This window comes from Rana temporaria, chromosome 5 (genome assembly GCF_905171775.1).
Source record: "Rana temporaria chromosome 5, aRanTem1.1, whole genome shotgun sequence".
NCBI classification, from domain to species: domain Eukaryota; kingdom Metazoa; phylum Chordata; class Amphibia; order Anura; family Ranidae; genus Rana; species Rana temporaria.
In genome coordinates, this window is record NC_053493.1 from 16,561,477 (window position 1) to 16,584,639 (window position 23,163).

The 23,163-nt window shown below is 45.6% G+C and overlaps 1 protein-coding gene across 4 annotated transcripts in view; it reads right to left on the reverse strand.

Moving 5' to 3' along the window:
* Window positions 1–23,163, reverse strand: part of ADCYAP1R1 (ADCYAP receptor type I) — a 282,065-nt gene that overhangs the window by 125,393 nt on the left and 133,509 nt on the right. For all 4 annotated transcript variants that reach the window (XM_040352224.1, XM_040352226.1, XM_040352225.1 and 1 more), the window contains exon 3: window positions 17,952–18,054. In XM_040352224.1, the coding sequence (XP_040208158.1) occupies window positions 17,952–18,054 (103 nt within the window). The remainder of the gene's footprint in view (window positions 1–17,951; window positions 18,055–23,163) is intronic.

Sequence of the window (23,163 nt, forward strand, 5' to 3'; positions counted from 1 at the left end):
ATTTTTTGCTGTGAAAATGACAATGGTCCCAAAAATGTGTCAAAATTGTCCGAAGTGTCCGCCATAATGTCGCAGTCACGAAAAAAAATCGCTGATCGCCGCCATTAGTAGTAAAAAAAAAAAATGAATAAAAATGCAATAAAACTATCCCCTATTTTGTAAACACTATACATTTTGCGCAAACCAATCGATAAACGCCTATTGCGATTTTTTTTTACCAAAAATAGGTAGAAGAATACGTATCGGCCTAAACTGAGGAAAAAAATGTTTTTTATATATGTTTTTGGGGGATACTTATTATAGCAAAAAGTAAAAAATATTGATTTTTTTTCAAAATTGTCGCTCTATTTTTGTTTATAGCGCAAAAAATAAAAACCACAGAGGTGATCAAATACCACCAAAAGAAAGCTCTATTTGTGGGGAAAAAAGGACGTCAATTTTGTTTGGGAGCCACGTCGCACGACCGCGCAATTGTCTGTTAAAGCGACGCAGTGCCGAATCGCAAAACCTGGCCTGGGCATTTAGCTGCCTAAAGGTCCCGGGGCTTAAGTGGTTAAACAACACAAACACACAATGATGAAAGTTGGATCGGCCCCACAATCATCCGGCTTGTTTTCTTCGGAACACTTAGATTTCTGTTTTTCAAACATCTTAACAAATATTCCATCATCTTTCATGAATTAAACTTTGGACCTTGTTTACCGCCCCTCCTCCCAGCTGACCAGAAGATCAGCAAAAACACGTCTCCATCTGTTCATGGTAAAATCTGCTGAGCGGAGATGAAAGAACATTGATTTCCATGTCTGATCTCAAATCCAGATTTCCAAAGAAGAAAATGAAGGAACATTTGAAGAATTTCTCATGATGGAGAAACCGTATCACATCTGATCATAGAGCTTCTAGGAGGACCACCCCAAGTTGTGTAGACCAAACACTCCATACAAGATGGAGATAAACCCCCGAGCCTTTAACCACTCTTGCCGACCAGCCGCCGTCATTATACTACGGCAGGTTGGCTCAATTACGCGAATCGCCGTAGCTGTACGTTGGTTTGTGTAATAGATACAGTGGCCCGGATTCAGAAAGAGTTTACGTCGGCGTATCTATTGATACGCCGCGTAAAATCTAGGATGCGCCGGCGTATCTTCTTTCTGTATTCAGAAAGTAAGATACGCCGAAATTTGGCTAAGATCCGACTGGCGTAAGTCTCTTACGCCGTCGTATCTTAGTTGCATATTTACGCTGGCCGCTAGGTGGCGCTTCCGGAGATTTACGTGTAGAATATGTAAATTAGGTAGATACGCCGATTCAGAAACGTACGTCCGCCCGGCGCATTTTTTTACGTCGTTTATGTAAGGCTTTTTCCAGCGTAAAGTTTACCCTGCTATATGAGGTGTAGCCAATGTTAAGTATGGACGTCGGGCCAGCATTGAATTTTGCGTAGTTTACGTCGTTTGCGTAAGTCGTTCGCGAATAGGGCTTTGCGGACGTTACGTTCACGTCGAAAGCATTGACTATTTGCTGCATAATTAGGAGCATACGCACTGGGATACGTTCACGGACGGCGCATGCGCCGTTCGTTAGAAACGTCATTTACGTTGGGTCACACTTAATTTACATAAAACACGCTCACATCTTCCATATTTGAATTAGGTGGGCTTACCCCGGCCCCTATACGCTACGCCGCCGTAACTTCGGGCGCATAATCTTTCTGAATACCATACTCGCCTCTCAAAGTTAAGTCTCCTATACGCTACGCCCGCCTAAAGATACACAATTGTATCTGAATCCGGGCCAGTGGGCGCGCAGTTGCGCCCGCTGCGCGGTGCTGGAGTTGCTGCGCGTGACCGGCGGCCGCAATGTCCGCCTGCCCCCCCGTGATCGCTCCACAGAGAGCCAGAACTGAGATCTGTCCATGTAAACAAACAGCGAGAAAAAATGGTGATTGGCCTCATTTAAAGTCCCGCTGACCAAACTCTCTTTTTCATGTAAACAAACAGATCCCAGTTCTGTCAGGGGAGTAGAGAGAGATCTGCTGTTCCTAGTGAACAGGAACAGCGATCTCTCTCCCCTTCCCCAAGTTAGAAACACCTCCCAGGTAACACATTTAGCCCCTTGATTGCCCCCTAGTGTTAACCCCTTCCCCATACCTCCCAACATTTTAAGATGGGAATGAGGGACACCTACTAACAAACGTATGCAGGCATAGGATACGCCCCCTGCCACACCCCCTTAACCACTTAACCACTTAAGCCCCGGACCAAAATGCAGCTAAAGGCCTAGGCCAGGTTTTGCGATTCGGCACTGCGTCGCTTTAACAGACAATTGCGCGGTCGTGTGACGTGGCTCCCAAACAAAATTGACGTCCTTTCTTTCCCACAAATAGAGCTTTCTTTTGGTGGTATTTTATCACCTCTGCGGTTTTTATTTTTTGCGCTATAAACAAAAATAGAGCAACAGTTTTGAAAAAAATTCAATATTTTTTACTATAATAAATATACGAAGATACGCCGGCGCAGCTTTGAATTTACACGGCGTATCTTTAGATACGCTGGCGTAAATCAATGCTGAATCTAGCCCATTGCATTTTTTTCTAAATTGTCGCTCTATTTTTGTTTATAGCGTAAAAAATAAAAACCGCAGAGGTGATCAAATACCACCAAAATATAGCTCTATTTGTGGGAAAAAAAGGACGCCAATTTTGTTTGGGAGCCACGTCGCACAACTGCGCAATTGTCAGTTAAAGCGACGCAGTGCGGAATCGCAAAAAGGGGCAAGGTGCTTAACCTGCATAATGGTCTGGGGCTTAAGTGGTTCAAGGAGAATTAACCAAAAAAAGGTTACTTAAATCCACAAGGACTTTTTTTTACCACTACTATTTCTTCTATATTGGCTTTTAAAATGTACAAATGCAGCAAATTGGAAATTGGATGAAATGTTTAGCACTGGGAAACACTATTTGAAAGCTAAAAAGTGCATTTTATATACAACTATATAGATCAGACCAAAATGAGGGACAAATGAGGAGGAAGGAGGGACATTTCTCCAAATCAGGGACAGTCCCCCGAAATCGGGGACAGTTGGGAGCTATGCCCTTCCCTGACAGTGACATTTACACAGTGTAATTTTTTAATACTGATCGCTGTATAAATGTCAACGGTCCCAAAAAGGTGTCAAAAGTGTCCGATGTGTCCGCCATAATGTCCAGCTAAAAAAATTTGCAGATCGCCGCCATTACTAGAAAAAATAATAATAATAAAAATGCCATAAATCTATCCCCTATTTTGTAGACGCTATAACTTTTGCGCCAACCAATCAATATACGCTTATTATGATTTTTTTTAATTATTTTTTTTACCAAAAATATGTAGAAGAATACGTATCGGCCTAAACTGAGGATAAAAAACATTTTTTTATATATTTTTTGGGGGGATATTTATTATAGAAAAAAGTAAAAAATATGATTTTTGTCTAAATTGTCTGTATTTTTTTGTCTATAGCGCAAAAAATAAAAACCGCAGAGGTGATCAAATACCACCAAAAGAAAGCTCTATTTGTGGGAAAAAAAGGACGCCAATTTTGTTTGGAAGCCACGTCGCACGACGCAGTGCTGAATCACAAAATTTGGCTAGGTCCTTTAGCTACCTAAAGGTCCGGATCTTAAAGCAGGGGTTCACCCGAAAGAAAATGTTTAACATTAGATTGGGCCTAATTACGGGAAGCAGAACCGGGTGTTTTGTTTAAAATCAATGCAGTACTTACCGTTTTAGAGATAGATGTTCTCCGCCGCTTCCGGGTATGGTCTTCGGGACTGGGCGTTCCTATTTGATTGACAGCCTTCCGACCTTCGCATACAGCGCGTCACGAGTTGCCAAACGTCGGTGCGCCTCTATACGGCGCCTGCGCACCGACGTTCGGCTACTTTCGGAAACTGGTGACGCGCTGTATGCGACGGTCGGAAGGCTCTCAATCAAATAGGAACGCCCAGTCCCGAAGACCATACCCGGAAGCGGCGGAGAACATCGATCTCTAAAACAGTAAGTATTGCATTGATTTTAAACAAAGCACCCGATTCTGCTTCCCGTAATTAGGCCCAATCTACTGTTAAAAATTGTTCTTTTGGGTGAACCTCCACTTTAGGTGGTTAAAATGCATCGCAAAAAGGTTCCAAATCCAATTGTTTTTATACAACGCTTAGGCAGATTCCTACCTTTTGTTATTCTGAAGAAATCCCTGTGTGTCCGTCTGTGCCCCTGGGCACTGTGGGTCTAATGGGAGTGGTTTCATAATTAACTGTTAGGTGCGCAGCTGCAGGGCACTAATGAGGAAATCTGCTGGGCCTGCAACTCTTTAGATGTGTTCCTATTGGAAATATTTCACCAAAAAAAAAAGACATTTGTGTTGCAGGGGATGCCTGAAATCTGACTTGTATCTTAGTGCAGACTGCTGAGAAAATTGGTGAGCCAAATCACACAAGCAGGAAATTATGTTTCGGGGGTGTGGTCACTACACACTCTTTGTACAGAACACCTCCAGGCAGCCATATTGCATATATAGAAAATTACAGCGGCTGCAGATTGGAAAGGTAATTTTTAGTAACATTCAATTACAATATGACTTGTATCGTAATTGTATATGCTATATTACCGTATATACTCGAGTATATAAGCCAAGTTTTTCAGCCCTTTTTTTAGGGCTGAAAATACCCCCCTTGGCTTATACTCGATTCAGTGTACCTGTCGGGTCGTGGGCGTCCATCTTTCAAAAGTCGCGGGTTCCTCCTGGTCCGTGATAGGCGTTTAACACTGAGTTCTGCTACCGCCTATCACAGAGGTCCTCTCATCCTCGGACTTTCATGGACGTCCTCTTGTCCGAGGATGAAAGAAGGTCCGTGATTGGTAGGACAATGAACACAGTGTCTGCTGGGAAGTCCGAGAATGAGAGGACCTCCGTGATAGGCGGTAGCAGAACACAGTGTCAAACGCCTATCACGGATCAGGAGGAAGATGCGACTTTTGAAAAATGGACACCCGCGACCCGACAGGTACACTGACTATCACGGAACAGAACGGGACCAGGAGGAAGCCGCGACTTTTGAAAAATGAATGCCCGCAGCCTGTCAAGAAAACAGGTACACTAAGGCTGCAATGGTCACAGTGAGAATGGGCACAGTATGGCTACAATGAGCACAGTGAAAATGGGCACAGTAAGGCTGCAATGGTCACAGTGAGAATGGGCACAGTATGGCTACAATGAGCACAGTGAAAATGGGCACAGTAAGGCTACAATGGGCACAGTGAGAATGGGCACAGTAAGGCTACAATGGGCACATTGAGAATGGGCACAGTAAGGCTACAATGGGCACAGTGAGAATGGGCACAGTAAGGCTGCAATGGGCACAGTAAGGCTGCAATTGGCACAGTAAGGCTGCAATGGGCACAGTGAGAATGGGCACAGTAAGGCTGCAATGGGCACAGTAAGGCTGCAATGGGCACAGTGAGAATGGGCACAGTAAGGCTGCAATGGGCACAGTGAGAATGGGCACAGTAAGGCTGCAATGGGCACAGCAAGGCTGCAATGGGCACAGTGAGAATGGGCACAGTAAGGCTGCAATGGGCACAGTGAGAATGGGCACAGTAAGGCTGCAATGGACACAGTAATGCCGCGTACAGACGGTCGTTTTCTGCGATGTAAAAAAAACGACGTTTTCTGTGAAGTAAAAAACGAAGTTTTTGAAACTTCAATTTTCAAAAACGATATTGCCTACACACCATCGTTTTTTCACAGTGCTCTAGCAAAGCGAGGTTACGTTCACCACGTTTTTCCATTGAAGCTCGCTTCATAACTAGCTTCTGGGCATGCGCGGGTGTAAAAACGTCGTTTGAAACGTCGTTTTTTGCTACACACGGTCAATTTCTGTGAAGTAAAAAACGACGTTTTGAAAAACGACACATAAAATTGAAGCATGCTTCAATTTTTTTTGTTCGTTTTTTAGAAGACATAAAACGACGTTTTCCCCCCACACACGGTCAATTAAAGTGACGTTTTTAAAAACGTCATTTTTTTTCATCACATAAAACGACCGTGTGTACGCGGCATAAGGCTACAATGGGCACAGTAACGCTGAAATAGGCACAGTGAGAATGGGCATAGTAAGGTTGCAAATGGGCACAGTGAGGTTTCAATGGGCACAGTGAAGCTGCAAATGGGCATTGTTGACCCTCTTTCCGCTTACAGTAGCTAGTCAATACGTTTTCCCAGTTTTTTTGGTGGTAAAATTAGGTGCCTCGGCTTATATTCGGGTCGGGTATATACGGGTATATCTTTTTTTTTCCCACAAAAGTGGTTACCCTTTAAAATCAGCATGTTTCACAATCAAAAAATCGCTTCTTTGTGATCTGCGCAAAAACAGTTCACTGTATCCAATCCGAAATCACAAAAATTATTGTGACCTAAAATATGATTTAAATTATAATAGTACAATAAATATACACAGAGAAAGAAGAACATTTGGGGTATTATGTATTCTTTTTATAAAAGACACATACTGTATATATAAAATATAAAATATTGTATATATCATAACAGATCTGTATTTCATATATTTCATATCGTTGTGCAGGAATAGTCAGAATCGCAGGAATGCGTCCCTTGAAATCTTGCCAGGGATAAACACTTTGTTCCCACTGCGTTCATTGCCAAAACTAGGACCCGTTCTCTGCTCTCTCTCCCCATTGGGAATGCTATTTTACATATTTTAGATTTTTAGTTTATTTTCATACACTAAAATAGATAAAAGTCAATGTAAAATTCTTCCAGGGAGATTAATGAAGTAAATGTTCTCCCTTTATTGGAGACGGGCGGGTCAGAGCTTGCCGTCACTGTGGGCATCGGTGGGGCAATGGCAAATAATGACGCTGCCAATTAGCGGCACCCCACCCAGTTTGGTTTTCTCTTTGTGAAGTCTTCAATTTATTTACTAAAAAGTTGGCAATTCTGTAAAACCTCTTATTTTCTGATCCAAGGAAAAACAGTGTGAACTGTCGCTTGTCCAACTCTACACTCCCCAGTGCTAGTCAAGAACACTCACAGTCCATGTGTTTGTTACGGAACGCGCAGGATCCCTACGGGGATTCCTCACAACACCCCTACTGGGTGAATTTCTAGGACCTCCATTACCTCCATTACCTCCAGGGCTTCCAGAGGTCCTAGAAGGGTTCGTAAGCTCCAGTCTTATGCCGCGTACACACGATCATTTTTCAGCATGTCCAAAAAACAAAGTTTTCCCAACTTCATCATTAACAACTTAACCCCCAGACCATATTGCTGATCAAAGACCAGAGCACTTTTTGCGATTCGGAACTGCGTAATTTTAACTGACAATTGCGCGGTTGTGCGACGTGGCTCCGAAACAAAATTGGCGTCCTTTTTTCCCCACAAATAGAGCTTTCTTTTGGTGGTATTCGATCACCTCTGCGGTTTTTAGTTTTTGCGCAATAAACAAAAGTAGAGCGACAATTTTGAAAAAAATGAATATTTTTTACTTTTTGCTATAATAAATGTCCCCCAAAAATATATTAAAAAAAAGTTTTTTTTCCTCAGTTTAGGCCGATACATATTCTTCTACCTATTTTTTGTAAAAAATATCGCAATAAGCGTTTATTGATTGGTTTGCGCAAAAGTTATAGCGTTTACAAAATAGGGGGTATTTTTATGGCATTTTTATTAATATTTCTTTTTTTACTAGTAATGGCGGCGATCAGCGGTTTTTTTCGGCACTGCGACATTATGGCGGACACTTCGGACACTTTTGACACATTTTTGGGACCATTGGCATTTTTATAGCGATCAGTGCTAGCTGGCAGTGAAGGGGTTAACACTAGGGGGCGGGGAAGGGGTTAAGTATGTTCCCTGGGTGTGTTCTAACTATAGGGGGGGGTGGCCTCACTAGGGGAAATCACTGATCTTCTGTTCATACATTGTATGAACAGAAGATCAGCATTTCTCTCCCTGACAGGACCGGGAGCTGTGTGTTTACACACACAGCTCCCGGTCCCCGCTCTGTAACGAGCAATCGCGGGTGCGATCGCGTGTGCCCGGCGGTGATCGCGCCCGCCAGGCACGCGCAAGGATGTCGGGGGGAGCGGGGGGCGCCCCTAGTGGCCTGCGCGAGAGCCGACGTATAGCTACGGGCTCTCGCACAGGGGAGCCGACCTGCCGCCGTAAAACTGCGGGGGCTGGTCGGCAAGCAGTTAAAACGACGTTGCCCACACACCATCGTTTTTAAAAAATTATCTAGCAAAGCGCGGTGACGTACAACACGTACAGCGGCACTATAAAGGGGAAGTTCCATTCGCCTTTGGGCTGCTTTTGGCTGATTCCCTGTTAGTAAAAGACGATTCACGCTTTTTCAGTCTGTTACAGCGTGATGAATGTGCTTACTCCATTACGAATGCTAGTTTTACCAGAACGAGCGCTCCCGTCTCATAACTTGCTTCTGAGCATGCGCAGGTTTTTTTTACGTCGTTTTAGCCCACACACGATCATTTTTTACAACCCGAAAAACAATATCGTTTAAAACAACGTTAAAAAAACCTTCACTGCCAGTGGCATTTTTATAGTAATCAATGCATTTTTATAGCACTGATTGCTATAAAAATGACAATGGTCCCAAAAATGTGTCAAAAGTGTCCGAAGTGTCCGCCATAATGTCGCAGTAACGAAAATAAATTGTGTAATAGTGTAAGTTCATGTCCTTGTTTTTATCATTACATTTTTGGAAGTACTACACCATGGTAGTTTTTATTTTTACATGGGTTACCTACATTCGGGAGATCTAGCAAGAAGTCCCCACGTGGAAGAAATAGGACAGTAACCATTGAGAGACCCTGGGCAGGGTTACCAGCCACAGGGGAAGTGATCTCCGTAATAAGAGATCCATGCGAGTCGGTAAGGAGATTTGTAATAAGAGGTGGAGGAACTTTATCTAATCTCTTGGCACTTCTTCTTGGGTGTTAATTCGTCTTGAAGTCACGGCTATTTTACCTCAAATGGACTCTATTTGTTTATGTTTATTGGAACATCATTAATCATTCATCCAATGAATATTTATTTACAGCATTAGTGATTTTGCATATTATTCATAGTAGTAGCAATTTCCAATGATATATATCACAGTTTTTCAACCTTAGGTACTCATCAGCTGACTACTCTCTAGCCTGCCGCCTGCCATGGCTTCTGCCTGGACATGACTACTCTTTTGCCTGCCTCCTGCCATAGTCTCTCCCTGGACCCGACGACTCTCTTGCCTGCCGCCTGCCATGGCTTCTGCCTGGACCTGACTACTCTCTTACCTGACACCTGTCAAAGCCTCTCACTGGACTTGATGGCTCTCTTGCCTTCCATCTGCCATGGCCTCTCCCTGGACTTGATGGCTCTTTTGCTTCCCGCCTGCCATGGCTTCTGCCTGGACTTGACTACTCTCTTGCCTGCCACCTGCCATGGCCTCTCCCTGGAGCTGATGGCTCTTTTGCTTCCCGTCTGCCATGGCTTCTGCCTGGACTTGACTACTCTCTTGCCTGCCACCTGCCACGGCCTCAGCCTGGACCTGACTACTATCTTGCATGCCATCTGCCATAGCCTATACCTGGACCTGACGGCCCTCTTGCCTCCCGTCTGCCATGGCCTCAGCCTGGACCTGACTACTCTCTTACCTGCCGCCTGCCATGGCTTCTACCTGGACCTGACTACTCTCTTGCCTGCCACCTGCCATGGCTTCTGCCTGGACCTGACTACTCTCTTGCCTGCCATCTGCCACGGCCACAGCTTCAGCCTGGACCTGACTACTCTCTTACCTGTTGCCTGCCATGGCATCTGCCTGGACCTGACTACTCTCTTGCCTGCTGCCTGCCATGGATTCTGCCTGGACCTTGCTACTTTCTTGCCTGCCACCTGCCATGGCCTCAGCCTGGACCTGACTACTCTCTTACCTGCCGCCTGCCATGGCTTCTACCTGGACCTGACTAGTCTCTTGCCTGCCACCTGCCATGGCTTCTGCCTGGACCTGACTACTCTCTTGCTTGTTGCCTGTCATGGCATCTGCTTGGACCTGACTACTCTCTTGCCTGCTGCCTGCCATGGATTCTGCCTGGACCTTGCTACTTTCTTGCCTGCCACCTGCCATGGCCTCAACCTGGACCTGGCTACTCTCTTACCTGCCGCCTGCCATGGCTTCTACCTGGACCTGACTACTCTCTTGCCTGCCACCTGCCATGGCTTCTGCCTGGACCTGACTACTCTCTTGCTTGTTGCCTGTCATGGCATCTGCTTGGACCTGACTTCTCTCTTGCCTGCTGCCTGCCATGGATTCTGCCTGGACCTTGCTACTTTCTTGCCTGCCACCTGCCATGGCCTCAGCCTGGACCTGGCTACTTTCTTACCTGCCACTAGCTACCACTCCTGCCTGGACCTGACTACGCTGTTATTTGCCACCTGTCACAACCCCTGCTTGGACTTACATAATATCTAGCCTGCCATGACCATTGCTTGGACCTGGCTACTCCTTGGTGTGCCACCTGCCATGGCCTCTGCCTGAACCTGACTAGTCCTTTGCTTGCTGCCTGCCACAGCCTTGGCCTGGACTGAACTACTCTCTTGCCTGCCGCCTGCCATGTCTTCTGCCTGGACCAGACTACTCTCTTGCCTGCCGCCTGCCATGGCTTCTGTCTGGACCTGACTACTCTCTTGCCTGCCACTTGCCACGGCCTAAACCGGGACCAGACTACTCTCTTGCCTGCCACCAGCCATGACTCCTGCCTGGACATAACTACTCTGTAATTTGCCGCCTGTCACAACCTCTGCTTGGATCTGACCACTTTCTTGCCTGCCACAACCTTTGGACCCGGCCACTCTGTTGTTTGCAATGCCATGATCTCTGCCTGGACCTGACTACTTTGGTCCCCAGTGCAGGGAAAAATTAGTCCCTGCACCCTTTTCTGTGCGAATCCAATGTGAGTTCAGCCATACAACTACAAGTTTATGGCTAAACTCGCATTGCTCAGACATCGCATCTGATCGGCCTTTGCATTGTCGGTGCGAGTCACATGCGATGTCTGAAATCGCACTAGTCTAAACCTAGGCTAAACCCTGGTTCACATCAATGCAACTTTGAAATCGCACTACTTCAGCCCAATATCAAAGCAGCAGAAGCCACAGATCAGTGGGATTTGGACCTCCAAATTTCATTGCGGCTTGCGACTTCATTTAACAGAAGTCAATGAAATCCCCAAAAAGGTAGTGCAGGAATATTTTTTTCAATGTCGCTGCAACTTGAGTCACAATGATTCGAATTGTTCAATTGCCAGCAATGGGGTGTGACTTGTCATGTGACTTTCGACTGTCAAATCGCATGACAAATCCTACCGGCATGAACTGGGAATAAAAAAAGTCAACACAATGCTGCAACCACATCTAAGAACTGCTGCAATTTCTTCGATTTTTCTTTATTGTTCTTGGGTCTTATTCTGCTCAAAAATCTGTACTTCATTATTGGCATCAAAAGGAAACATCCCCCCCCCTCCTCATTAACCACTTGCCGCCCGCCAATGACATATTGACGTCGGCAAAGTGGTTGTAGAATCCTGACTGGACGTCATATGACATCCTCAGGATTCTGAGCCGCTAACGCGCCCCCGGGGGCGCGCATCGCGGCGATCGTTGTTGCAGGGTGTCAGTCTGACACCCCGCAACACCGTTCAAGGTAAAGAGTCTCTCACTGAGGCTCTTTACCACGTGATCAGCCGTGTCCAACCACGGCTGATCACGATGTAAACAGGAAGAGCCGTTGATGGCTCTTCCTCACTCGCGTCTGACAGACGCGAGTAGAGGAGAGCAGATCGGCGGCTCTTCTGACAGGGGGGGTTTGCGCTGATTGTTTATCAGCGCAGCCCCCCCTCGGATCGCCACACTGGACCACCAGGGAAGGCAAACAAAAAAAAAGGGGGGCAAAAAAAAAAAAAGCATTAAAAAATAAAAAAGATGCCAATCAGTGCCCACAAATGGGCACTGACTGGCAACATGGGTAAATCAGTGCCGCCCCACAGTGTCCATCAGTGCCACCCCACAGTGTCCATCAGTGCCACCCCACAGTGTCCATCAGTGCCACCCCACAGTGCCCATCCATGCCCAGTGCCCACCTATCAGTGCCCATCTGTGCCACCCATAAGTATCCATCAGTGCCACCCATAAGTGCCGCCCATGAGTGCCCATCTGTGCCGCCTATGAGTGCCCATCAGTGCCGCCCATGAGTGCCCAAGAGTGCCGCCCATGAGTGCCCATCAGTGCCGCCTATGTGTGCCCATCAGTGCCGCCTATGTGTGCCCATCAGTGCCGCCTATGTGTGCCCATCAGTGCCGCCTATGTGTGCCCATCAGTGCTGCCTATGTGTGCCCATCAGTGCCGCATACCAGCACCGCCAATCAGTGCCACCTCATCTGTGCCCGTCAGTACTACCTCATCGATGTCCATCAGTGCCATCTCATCAGTGCCCATCAGTGCCGCCATATCAGTGCCCGTAATTGAAAGAGAAAACGTACTTATTTACAAAAAAATGAACAGAAAAAAATAAAAACGTATTTTTTTTTCAAAATTTTCAGTCTTTTTTTAGTTGTTGCGCAAAAAAAAAAAAATAGCAGAGGTGATCAAATACCACTAAAAGAAAGCTCTATTTGTAGGGAAAAAAGGACGCCAATTTTATTTGGGTACAGTGTAGCACGACCGCGCAATTGCCATTCAAAGTGCGACAGTGCTGAAAGCTGAAAATTGGCTTCGGCGGGAAGGTGCGTAAGTGCCTGGTATGGAAGTGGTTAATAAGTGCCAGCGGTGAAATTACCATGCAGAAAAATCACAATCTGGCGGCGTCTGGATTACCATGTCTGCATCTTAAATCCAATCCTATAAAGTGCTTATATAGTGCATATGAGGAAAAGGAAAAAAATAATAAAAAAGAGAGAACAAACAATCTCACGCAGGTTAATCCATTGAGCACTAATGAATATGATACATAATAACTGTTACACAAACAGCCTTTTATCTCCCAGCAAAGCTCTACAAGGAGAGTATTTGGTTTAATCCTCGATCTCCGGGGGATAGCGGGAGAAGAATGAACAGCGCACATTATTAGTCTTCATTTATAGATGAACTGGCTGTCTGCTCCAATTGTGGGGGTCACTCGCTAAAACCTTCCGTCCAATCAGAGACGAGTATTGATCGATCCCATCAAGTATCCATAAAGAAAGTTGAAGTAAGATAGCTATTAATTATCTGCTGCTGCGCCACGTGCGCACATTTCCGGCCAAAAGAAATTAAGTCAACTCGCCTAATTTAAATGATCCACGCCCCCTACAGGATCATTTGAATTACGCGCGCTTACGCCGGCCCCTTTTACGCTACGCCGCCGGAACTTTACAGGCAAGTGCTTTGTGAATCAAGCACTTGCCCGTAAAACTTGCGGCGGCGTAACGTAAATGTCATACGTTACGCCGCCGCAGTTTTGCGCGCCCCTACCTGAATCCACCCCATTGTTAATATATTTAGCTCGTTAATTGAAGATTTTATTCATAGGGGGCCAGATTCACATATAACTGCGGCGGCGTAACGTATCGTCTATACGTTACACCGCCGCAAGTTTTCAGCGCAAGTGCCTGATTCACCAAGCACTTGCGTGTAAACTTACGGCGGTGTAACGTAAAGGCGTCCGGCGCAAGCCCGCCTAATTCAAATGGGGCGTGTACCATTTAAATTAGGCGCGCTCCCGCGCTGGACGTACTGCGCATGCTCCGTTTTGAAATTCCCGCCGTGCTTTGGGCAAAGTGACGTAAATTTTTTGAACGGCGACGTGCGTAGCGTACTTTCGTATTCCCGGACGTCTTACGCAAAAAAAGAAATTAGAAATTTGACGCGGGAACGACGGCCATACTTTAACATGGCTCGTCTAAATTTAAGCCATGTTAAAGCAGCCGTAACTTTGCGACGGGAAAAAACGACTAGCGACGATGGACCGAACGCGCGTACCTTCGTGGATACGAAGATACTTCGGCGTACTTTTTCTGTGAATCTGGCCCTTAGAGTTTAATTGAATCTATGAAATATTTTGATATATTTATAGCGCCGGTTTTCATTTATTTTATGTTATTGATGATATTATTCATTTTCAATATTTAATTGAAATTGCTCACACTGGTTTTAACACTGTGGGGTAGATTCACGTAGAATGGCGCAACTTTGTGCGGGCGTAACGTACCCTATTTACGTTACGCCTCCGCAACTTTTACAAGTTGCGGCGGCGTAGCGTAAATAGGCCGGCGTAAGCCCGCCTAATTCAAATTGTGAAGAGGTGGGCGTGTGTTATGTAAATCAGGCTTGACCCGACGTGATGCGCTGTCCATGGGATTTCCCAGTGTGCATTGCTCCAAAGTACGCCGCAAGGACGTCATTGGTTTTCGACGTGAACGTAAATGACGTCCAGCCCCATTCACGGACGACTTACGCAAACAACGTAACTTTTTCAAATTTTGACGCGGGAACGATGGCCATACTTAACATTGGTACGCCACACTTACGCCACCATATAGCAGGGGTAACTAAAAGCCTAACGTAAAACGGCGTAACTGTACTGCGTCGGCCCGGCGTACATTTGTGAATTTGCGTATCTAGCTGATTTACATATTTCGACGCGTAAATCAGCTTACACGCCCCTAGCGGCCAGCGTAAATATGCAGTTACGATCCGACAGCGTAAGAGACATACGCCTGTCGGATCTAATAGATATCTATGCGTAACTGATTCTAAGAATCAGGCGCATAGATACGACCGGCCGGACTCAGAGATACGACGGCGTATCTGGAGATACGCCGTCGTATATCCACTGAGAATCTGGCCCTATGTATTTATAATTTCTAGGAAGGTTGGGTTTGTTAGGGGGTGACATTTTTTGCCCTGTCTGCTCTGTATCTTCCCTGGGTGCCCAGTGGACACACCCCTGACCCATCATTACAGTTTTAGGTTGGACCAGAGTGTGGTGTGGGGAGTGGGAGGTTTTAGACAAGGTTTTGGTGAGAGTTGTTTCTGGGGGGTTGCCTTTGCTCCCTCCGGGGGGGTTATTTCTTGGAGGGTTGGGTTTGTAAAGGGGTGACCTTTTTGCCCCGTGTGGTCTGTATCTTTACTGGGTGCCCAGTGAAAACACCCTTAACCCATCATTACAGCTTTGGGTTAGACCAGAATGGGGTGTTTTTTTTTTTAGATGGGGCTATGGTAAGGGTCATTTTTGGGGGGTTTCCTTATCTCCCGGGGGGGGGGGGGTAATTTCTAGGAGGGCTGGGTGACCTTTATTGCCCTGTGTGGTTTGTATCTTCACTGGGTGCCCAGTGGACACACCCCTTACCTATCATTACAGCTTTAGGTTGGACCAGGGTTTGGTTTGGGGAATGGGGGGTTTTAGACAGGGTTTTATTAAGGGTCGTTTCTAGGGGGGAGGGGTGCCCAGTGAACACCGCCTTGACCCATCTTTACAGCTTCAGGTTAGACCAGAGTGGGGTGGGGGCTTTTAGATGGGGCTTTGGTAGGGGTCGTTTCTGGGAGGTTGCCTTAGCTTCCGAGGGGGGTAATTTCTAAGAGTGTTGGGTGACCTTTATTGCCCTATGCGGTCTGTATCTTCACTGGGTGCCCAGTGGACACCCTCCAGACCCATCAATACAGATTTAGGTTGGACCATGATGTGGTGTGGGGAGTGGGGGGTTTTGGTGAAGGTCGTTTCCAGGGGTTGCCTTAGCTCCTGTGGGGGGGGGGGCATTTCTAGGAGGGTTGGGTTTGTGAGGGGGTGATATTTATTGCCCAGTATGGTCTGTATCTTCACTGGGTGGCCAGTGGATACACCCCTGACCCATCATTACAGCTTTAGGTTGGACCAGTGTGGGGTGTTTTTTTATTCATTGGGTTTTGGTGGGGGTCATTTCTGGGGAAGTTGCCTTAGCTCACGGGTCATTTCTAGGAGGGTTGGGTTTGTGAGGAGGGTGACCTGGGGGTCTCTTGGGTGGGGGATTTGTGTTAGGTCCAGGTTTGGCGGGGGGAGGTACAGGAACTGCGATGCCTTCTGTTTTTTGTATTTTTGATTCAACAAATATATTTTTAGTGGTAGCTGTTTACAATCTCTTTTCTTTCCTTTCTTTTTTTGACATGCATATGGCTAGGTGACACCCACCTACTAATTTGTTTGGAAGCATTATGGGGGAGATGTGGAAATTACGGGGAAGATGTGTGGACATTACGGGGGAGATGTGTGGACATTAAGGGGGAAATGTGGACATTACGGGGGAGATGTGTGGACATTACGGGGAAGATGTGTGGACATTATGGGGGAGATGTGGACATTACGGGGAAGATGTGGACATTACGGGGGAGATGTGTGGACATTACGGGGGAGATGTGGACATTACAAGGGAGATGTGTGGACATTATGGGGGAGATGTGTGGACATTACGGGGGAGATGTGTGGACATTATGGGGGAGATGTGTGGACATTACGGGGGAGATGTGTGGACATTACGGGGGAGATGTGTGGACAATACGAGGGAGATGTGTGGACATTACGGGGAGATGTGGACATTACGGGGGAGATGTGTGGACATTACGGGGGAGATGTGTGGACATTACGGGGGAGATGTGTGGACATTACGGGGGAGATGTGGACATTACAGGGGGAGATGTGTGGACATTACGGGGGAGATGTGTGGACATTACGGGGGAGATGGGTGGACATTACAGGGGAGATGTGGACATTACGGGGGAGATGTGTGGACATTACGGGGGAGATGTGTGGACATTACGGGGGAGATGTGGACATTACAAGGGAGATGTGTGGACATTACGGGGAAGATGTGTGGACATTACGGGGGAGATGTGGACATTACAAGGGAGATGTGTGGACATTACGGGGAAGATGTGTGGACATTACGGGGAAGATATGGACATTACGGGGAAGATATGGACATTACGGGGGAGATGGGTGGACATTACAGGGGAGATGTGGACATTATGGGGAAGATGTGTGGACATTACGGGGAAGATGTGGACATTACGGGGAAGATGTGGACATTACGGGGGAGATGTGTGGACATTACGGGGAAGATGTGGACATTACGGGGAAGATGTGGACATTACGGGAAAGATGTGGACATTACGGGGGAGATATGTGGACATTACGGGGGGAGATATGTGGACATTACGGGGGAGATGTGGATATTACGGGGGAGATGTGTGGACATTACGGGGGAGATGTGGACATTACGGGGGAGATGTGTGGACATTACGGGGGAGATGTGGACATTACGGGGAAGATGTGTGGACATTACGGGGGAGATGTGTGGACATTACGGGGGAGATGTGGACATTATGGGGGAGATGTGTGGACATTACGGGGGAGATGTGTGGACATTATGGGGGAGATGTGGACATTAATCAAAATTAGTCGATTAATCGATAAAAAAAAAAACGATTAATCGAACACGAAAATTGTAATCAGTAACAGCCCTAAAATCTTGCCTTTAGTCAACCTTTAATGGTACCCTTCACTGGAGACACATGAACTCAATTCCTTCTCTTTCCCATAAAAAAAAATCCCTTTAAAGTTGGGGTGCCATATGGTAAAACACATTCCCACCTTCTTTAAAGCCATTATCTATGATTGCTGGTTACTTCAACATGCTCAAAACTATTTATTTTCACACAAGGAATCTCCAAAAATCCAACCGGTTGATAACGGTGTAGATTTTGTTCCTTATACTAGATGTGTACATCAGATCAGAATTTTCTTCTGTAGGACTAGAAATTTGTTTCCATGGGCCCAGCAATAAACATAAAAGTTCAATAAAAACAAAAAAACGAATGAAGGCACTTACCAGGCATAGAGTCATTCCACATCTCCAGCTCATACTTCTGGATCCTCTCCAGACAAGCTTCTTCCTCCTTCTTAATGACACAGTAAGGATGCATCACCGCCATCTGCAAACAGACATGGTTCCAGCCGGTTAGTGATCTACACATTGCATGTGACCAGATTTATGTGGACCTAAAGTCCGCAAAATGAAAGTGTCTTGCTATAGATGGGGCAACGGTATACCTTGAATCCTCTGATGTCAGGGTGGGGTATTACAGGAAGGAAGGTCAGCACACAGTCTGGCTAATTTACTAAACTACTGCAGGTACTGTGGAGCAATTCATCCTCACACCTTCACAACAGATACTCTAAAATCCCAACTAGTCTCCCCTTATTTTCTATAGCGGCGGGGACTTGGCACACAGCAGGTGTTTGCATGCTGTTGAAATTAAGCATGTGCAGAACAAAAAAATGTGTTTTGTCCCGTATCGATTTTGGTAAGTTACTAATTTCATTTTGTTGCATTCGTAATTAAATTTGATTTGTTTCATTTATTCCTTTTCAAACGGATTCGAATTTTTACAGTAGATTCAAATGGAAATGATCGAATCAATCCCAGTTTATTGTAAAGAAGAGCTGGTTATTAAGGAGCGGCCAGCCAGCCACCCGCCGCGTCTTTAACCGAAAGACGTCTACAGCGCGGCTCTCAATTGCCGGGTGGATGTCCCTTGACGTCTTCCTGTTTATATTCCCCCTAGGTACTCGCGATCGGCAGTTACAGAGGCAGGACGTGGATCTGTGTGTGTAAACACAGAGCTCCACGTCCTGTCAGGGAGAGATGAGACCGATGCCGTGTTCCTAGATTGGTCACTTCCCCCAGTCAGTCCCCTCCCCCCACAGTAAGAATCACTCCCAGGGCACACATTTAACCCCTTCCTCGCCCCCTAGTGTTAACCCCTTCCCTGCCAGTCACATTTATACAGTAACAGTGCATATTTATAGCACTGTTCGCTGTATAAATGTGAATGGTCCCAAAATAGTGTCAAAAGTGTCCAATATGTCCGCCATAATATTGCAGGCCTGACAAAAATCGCAGATCACCGCCATTTTGCCGGAAATCACGACAGGAGTGTGAAACTGTGTGTGTAAACACACAGATCCACCCCCTGTCAGCGGTGAGGAGACTGATGCGTGTTCCCAGTACAGAGGAACACAGATCGGTCTCCTCCCCTTGTGAGTCCCCTCCCCCTACAGTTAGAATCACTCCCAGGGAACATATTAACCCCCCTTCAGCGCCCCTAGTGTTAACCCCTTCCCTGCCAGTCACATTAACACAGTAATCGGTGCAGTTTTATAGCACTAATCGCTGTATAAATGTGAATAGTCCCAAAAACGTGTCAAAAGTGTCCGATATGTCCGCTGCAATGTCACGGTCACAATAAAAATCGCAGATCGCCGCCATTACTAGTAAAAAAAAAAATATTTCATAGATCTATCCCCTATTTTGTAGGCGCTATAACTTTTGCGCAAACCAATCAATATAGGCTTATTGCAATTCTTTTTTACCAAAAATATGTAGAAGAATACGTATCGGCCTAAACTGAGAAAAAAATTTATTTAAAAAAAAATTGGATATTATTATAGCAAAAAGTAAAAAAATAATGGGGCAGATCCACGCACCTCTGCGCCAGGCGCAGCGTATCTAAGATACACTACGCCGCCGTAACTTTTTTTTTTCGAATCCTCAAAGAATTTGTGCCGTAAGTTGCGGCGGCGTAGTGTATCTTTGGCGGCGTAATGGCGCGGAATTCAAATGGATGTAATGGGGGCGTGTTTTTTGTTAATACGTCGTGACCCGACGTAAACAACGTATTTTTTTAACTGCGCATGCGCCGTCCGTGGGGGTATCCCAGTGTGCATGCTCGAAATTAACCCCGGAACAAGCCAATGCTCACGACGGTGACGTCATTCTACGCAAATCCCTATTCGCGAACGACTTACACAAACGACGTAAAAAATTCAAAATTGTACGCGGGAACGCCGGCCATACTTAACATTGAGTACGCCTCATAACAGCAGCTTTAACTATACACCGGAAAAAGCCGAACGCAAACGACGTAAAAAAAATGCGCCGGCCGGACGTACATTCGTGGATCGCCGTAACTAGCTAATTTGCATCCTCGTCGACGCGGAATTCGATGGAAACGCCACCTAACGCCCGCCGAAAAATTGCAGCTTAGATCCGACGGCGTACTAAGACGTACGCCTGTTGGATCTAGCCGAGATGCCGTCGTATCTTGTTTTGAGGATACAAAACAAAGATACGACGCGCAAAATTTGAAATTACGTGGCGTATCAACGCCGGCGTAATATCTTTGTGGATCTGCCCCATTGTGTTTTTTTTTTTTAATTTTATGTCTTTTTTTGTTTATAGCGCAATAAATACCACCAAAAGAAAGCTCTATTTGTGGGGGAAAAAAAATGATAAAAATATAATTTGGGTTCAGTGCTGTATGACCGCGCAATTGTCATTCAAAATGCGTCAGCGCTGAAAGCTGAAAATTGGTCTGGCCAGGAAGGGTGTTTAGGTGCCCAGTAAGGAAGTGGTTAACAACCATGACTTATCTGCTGTCACTGGGATTCCTCGCTGACAGCAGAATGTAAACAACCACTGCTGGCATTAACCACTTCCCATCCGGGCCAATTCTGACACTTCGCTCCTACATGTAAAAATCATCATTTTTTTGCTAGAAAATTACACAGAACCCCCAAACATTATATATGTTTTTTTAGCAGAGACCATAGAGAATACAATGGCGGTCATTGCAGGGTATTTGCGCAGCAATTTTTCAAAAACAAAAAAAAAAAGTTTCAGGCTTTAAAAAAAACAAAAACATTAAAGTAAACCCAATTTATTTGCATAATGTGAAAGATGATGTTACGCCGAGAAAATAGATACCTAACATGTCACCCTTCAAAATTGCACACGCTTGTGGAATGGCACCAAACTTCAGTACCATAAAAATCCCCATAGGCGACGCTTTACTGAGTTACAGAGGAGGTCTAAGGCTAGAATTATTGCTCTCGCTCTGACGTTCGCGGCGATCATTCTTAAGGTGCACAGAATCGCCGGCTCTAAAAGTTGATATCTGAATGACGCCTATAGCTGCACCCATCATTCAGATATCCGTGCTCAAAAATCAAGGGAGTCCATAGACGTACCTTGGGCGGGAAGTGGTTAAAAATAATATAAAACAGTGTGGGCCCCCCTCCAATCCATAGCAGGCCCTTTCGGGATTTTTGGGGATTTTAAGGGGAGCCCCACACCAACATTTAAAAAAAAATAGCATGCACCCCCCCTGAAAATCCATACCAGACCCTTATCCGAGCAGGCAGCCCAGCAGATCAGGAAAGGGGGGCGAGCAAGCAAGTGCCCCCCCTTCCCTTCTGAACCATACTGTTGTAATATATGTTGTAATATGTTGGCTGATTTATGTGGGATGTTATATATATACAGGCATACCCCGCTTTAAGTACACTCACTTTACATACACTCGCGGGTATGTCCTTACTCGCGAGTGTATGTAAAGTGCCTTACAAGTACTGTACAGACATTTGGCAGCCGCAGTAGAAGGAGCTGAAGCTCAGAGAGCATAGCCCGCCCTGTTCCAGTGTGCCCCTGACACCTCCACTACAGCCCCTGAGACATCAACTACAGCTTCCGACACCCCCACTATAGGCCCTGATCCCCCACTACACTCTAAAAGTGAAAAAATGGTATTGGTTTACTTTAAAGCGGAGGTTCACCCTAATTTACAAGTTGTGCTTATTAAAACCTACAGCCATAGTACACTATGTATGCGTTTTTTTGGGGTTTTTTTAATCGGCCTCCTTACCTTTGAACAAGGGCCTTTTGTGCGCTGTCACTCACTATTCCCCGCGGGAGTGGGCGTGATTTTCCAAAATCCCCCATCAGCGCTTTGTCTCCTGGGAGCGTCTCCTGAGAATCCCAAGAGAAACGCGCTGTGTTGAAATCCCGCGATATCTCGCGGGTCACGTGACTAGTCAGGCGGGTCATGTGACTTCGCCAGCGTCAGCATTCGCCGCATCCCGGAAGAAGAATGAGCTGGGCTTCACAGTGCCCACAGTAAAGATGGTAAGTCCATCTTAGAATTTTATAAAATATCCTTTTCTCGCGATTGGCAATGCAGCGGGCTACAAGACTGGGACAGATGAGCGATTACCTACACAAGGTAAGAGCGGCAGAAGACTTTAAAAAAAAAAAACTTAAACCCGCGGAACCCCCGCTTTAAGTACATTTTCGTTTTACATACACGCTCTGGTCCCATTGTGTACTTAAAAGTGGGGTATGCCTGTATATATATATATATATATATATATACAGTATATATATATATATATATATATATATATATATATATACAGTATATATATATATATATATATATATATATATATATATATATATATATATTGTATTATTATATTATAAGTCCAAAATTGACCAGGCCAGATTTCAGTCCAGGATTTTACACATCAAACCTGTAATTACGTGTTACACATCAAAAGAGGCTTGTTGATTGTCAGTGTGCAGGGGTCCAGGATGAGTCTATTTTACACATCAACCCAATCAAACCATTACTCAGGCCACATGTAATCTAATTAGGAAGCTTATTAGTATGCAAGAATGGAAAATTAGGAATAGGTGATGGATGATTGAAGCCGTCTCCGGCTGGGGTCATTATCTGTCACTCTGAAAGACAGGATGTAGATCAAAGACGGCCAATCAAATTGCTCAGCTATTCAGTGAATAGGGAATATAATCCTGGAGGTGAGGCTTCTCACTCAGAATATTCTTTGTATATTCTCTGTATGAACATGGCACAGGTCTAGGAAAATATGGGATTCTGAATTAATCTGTTGGATTTGTATCATCTGTGGAATTTGGACTTTGTTCTGTATTGGAAATCAAATAAATGCACTCTCTGGAGAGCATGTATGTTGCTGCGGGACAATGTAATTTATAGTCATCATACTAACATACTAACATCATACTAATATCAATTATCTAACCGGACTATACTATACATTGACATCACTACACATACGAGGCCCCATGCCTTCAACATAGGGGAGGGGCTTTGGGGTAGGGGAGTTTATCTCCCCAAAGCACCTTGACCCCATGTTGATGGGGACAATGGCCTCTTCTCCAC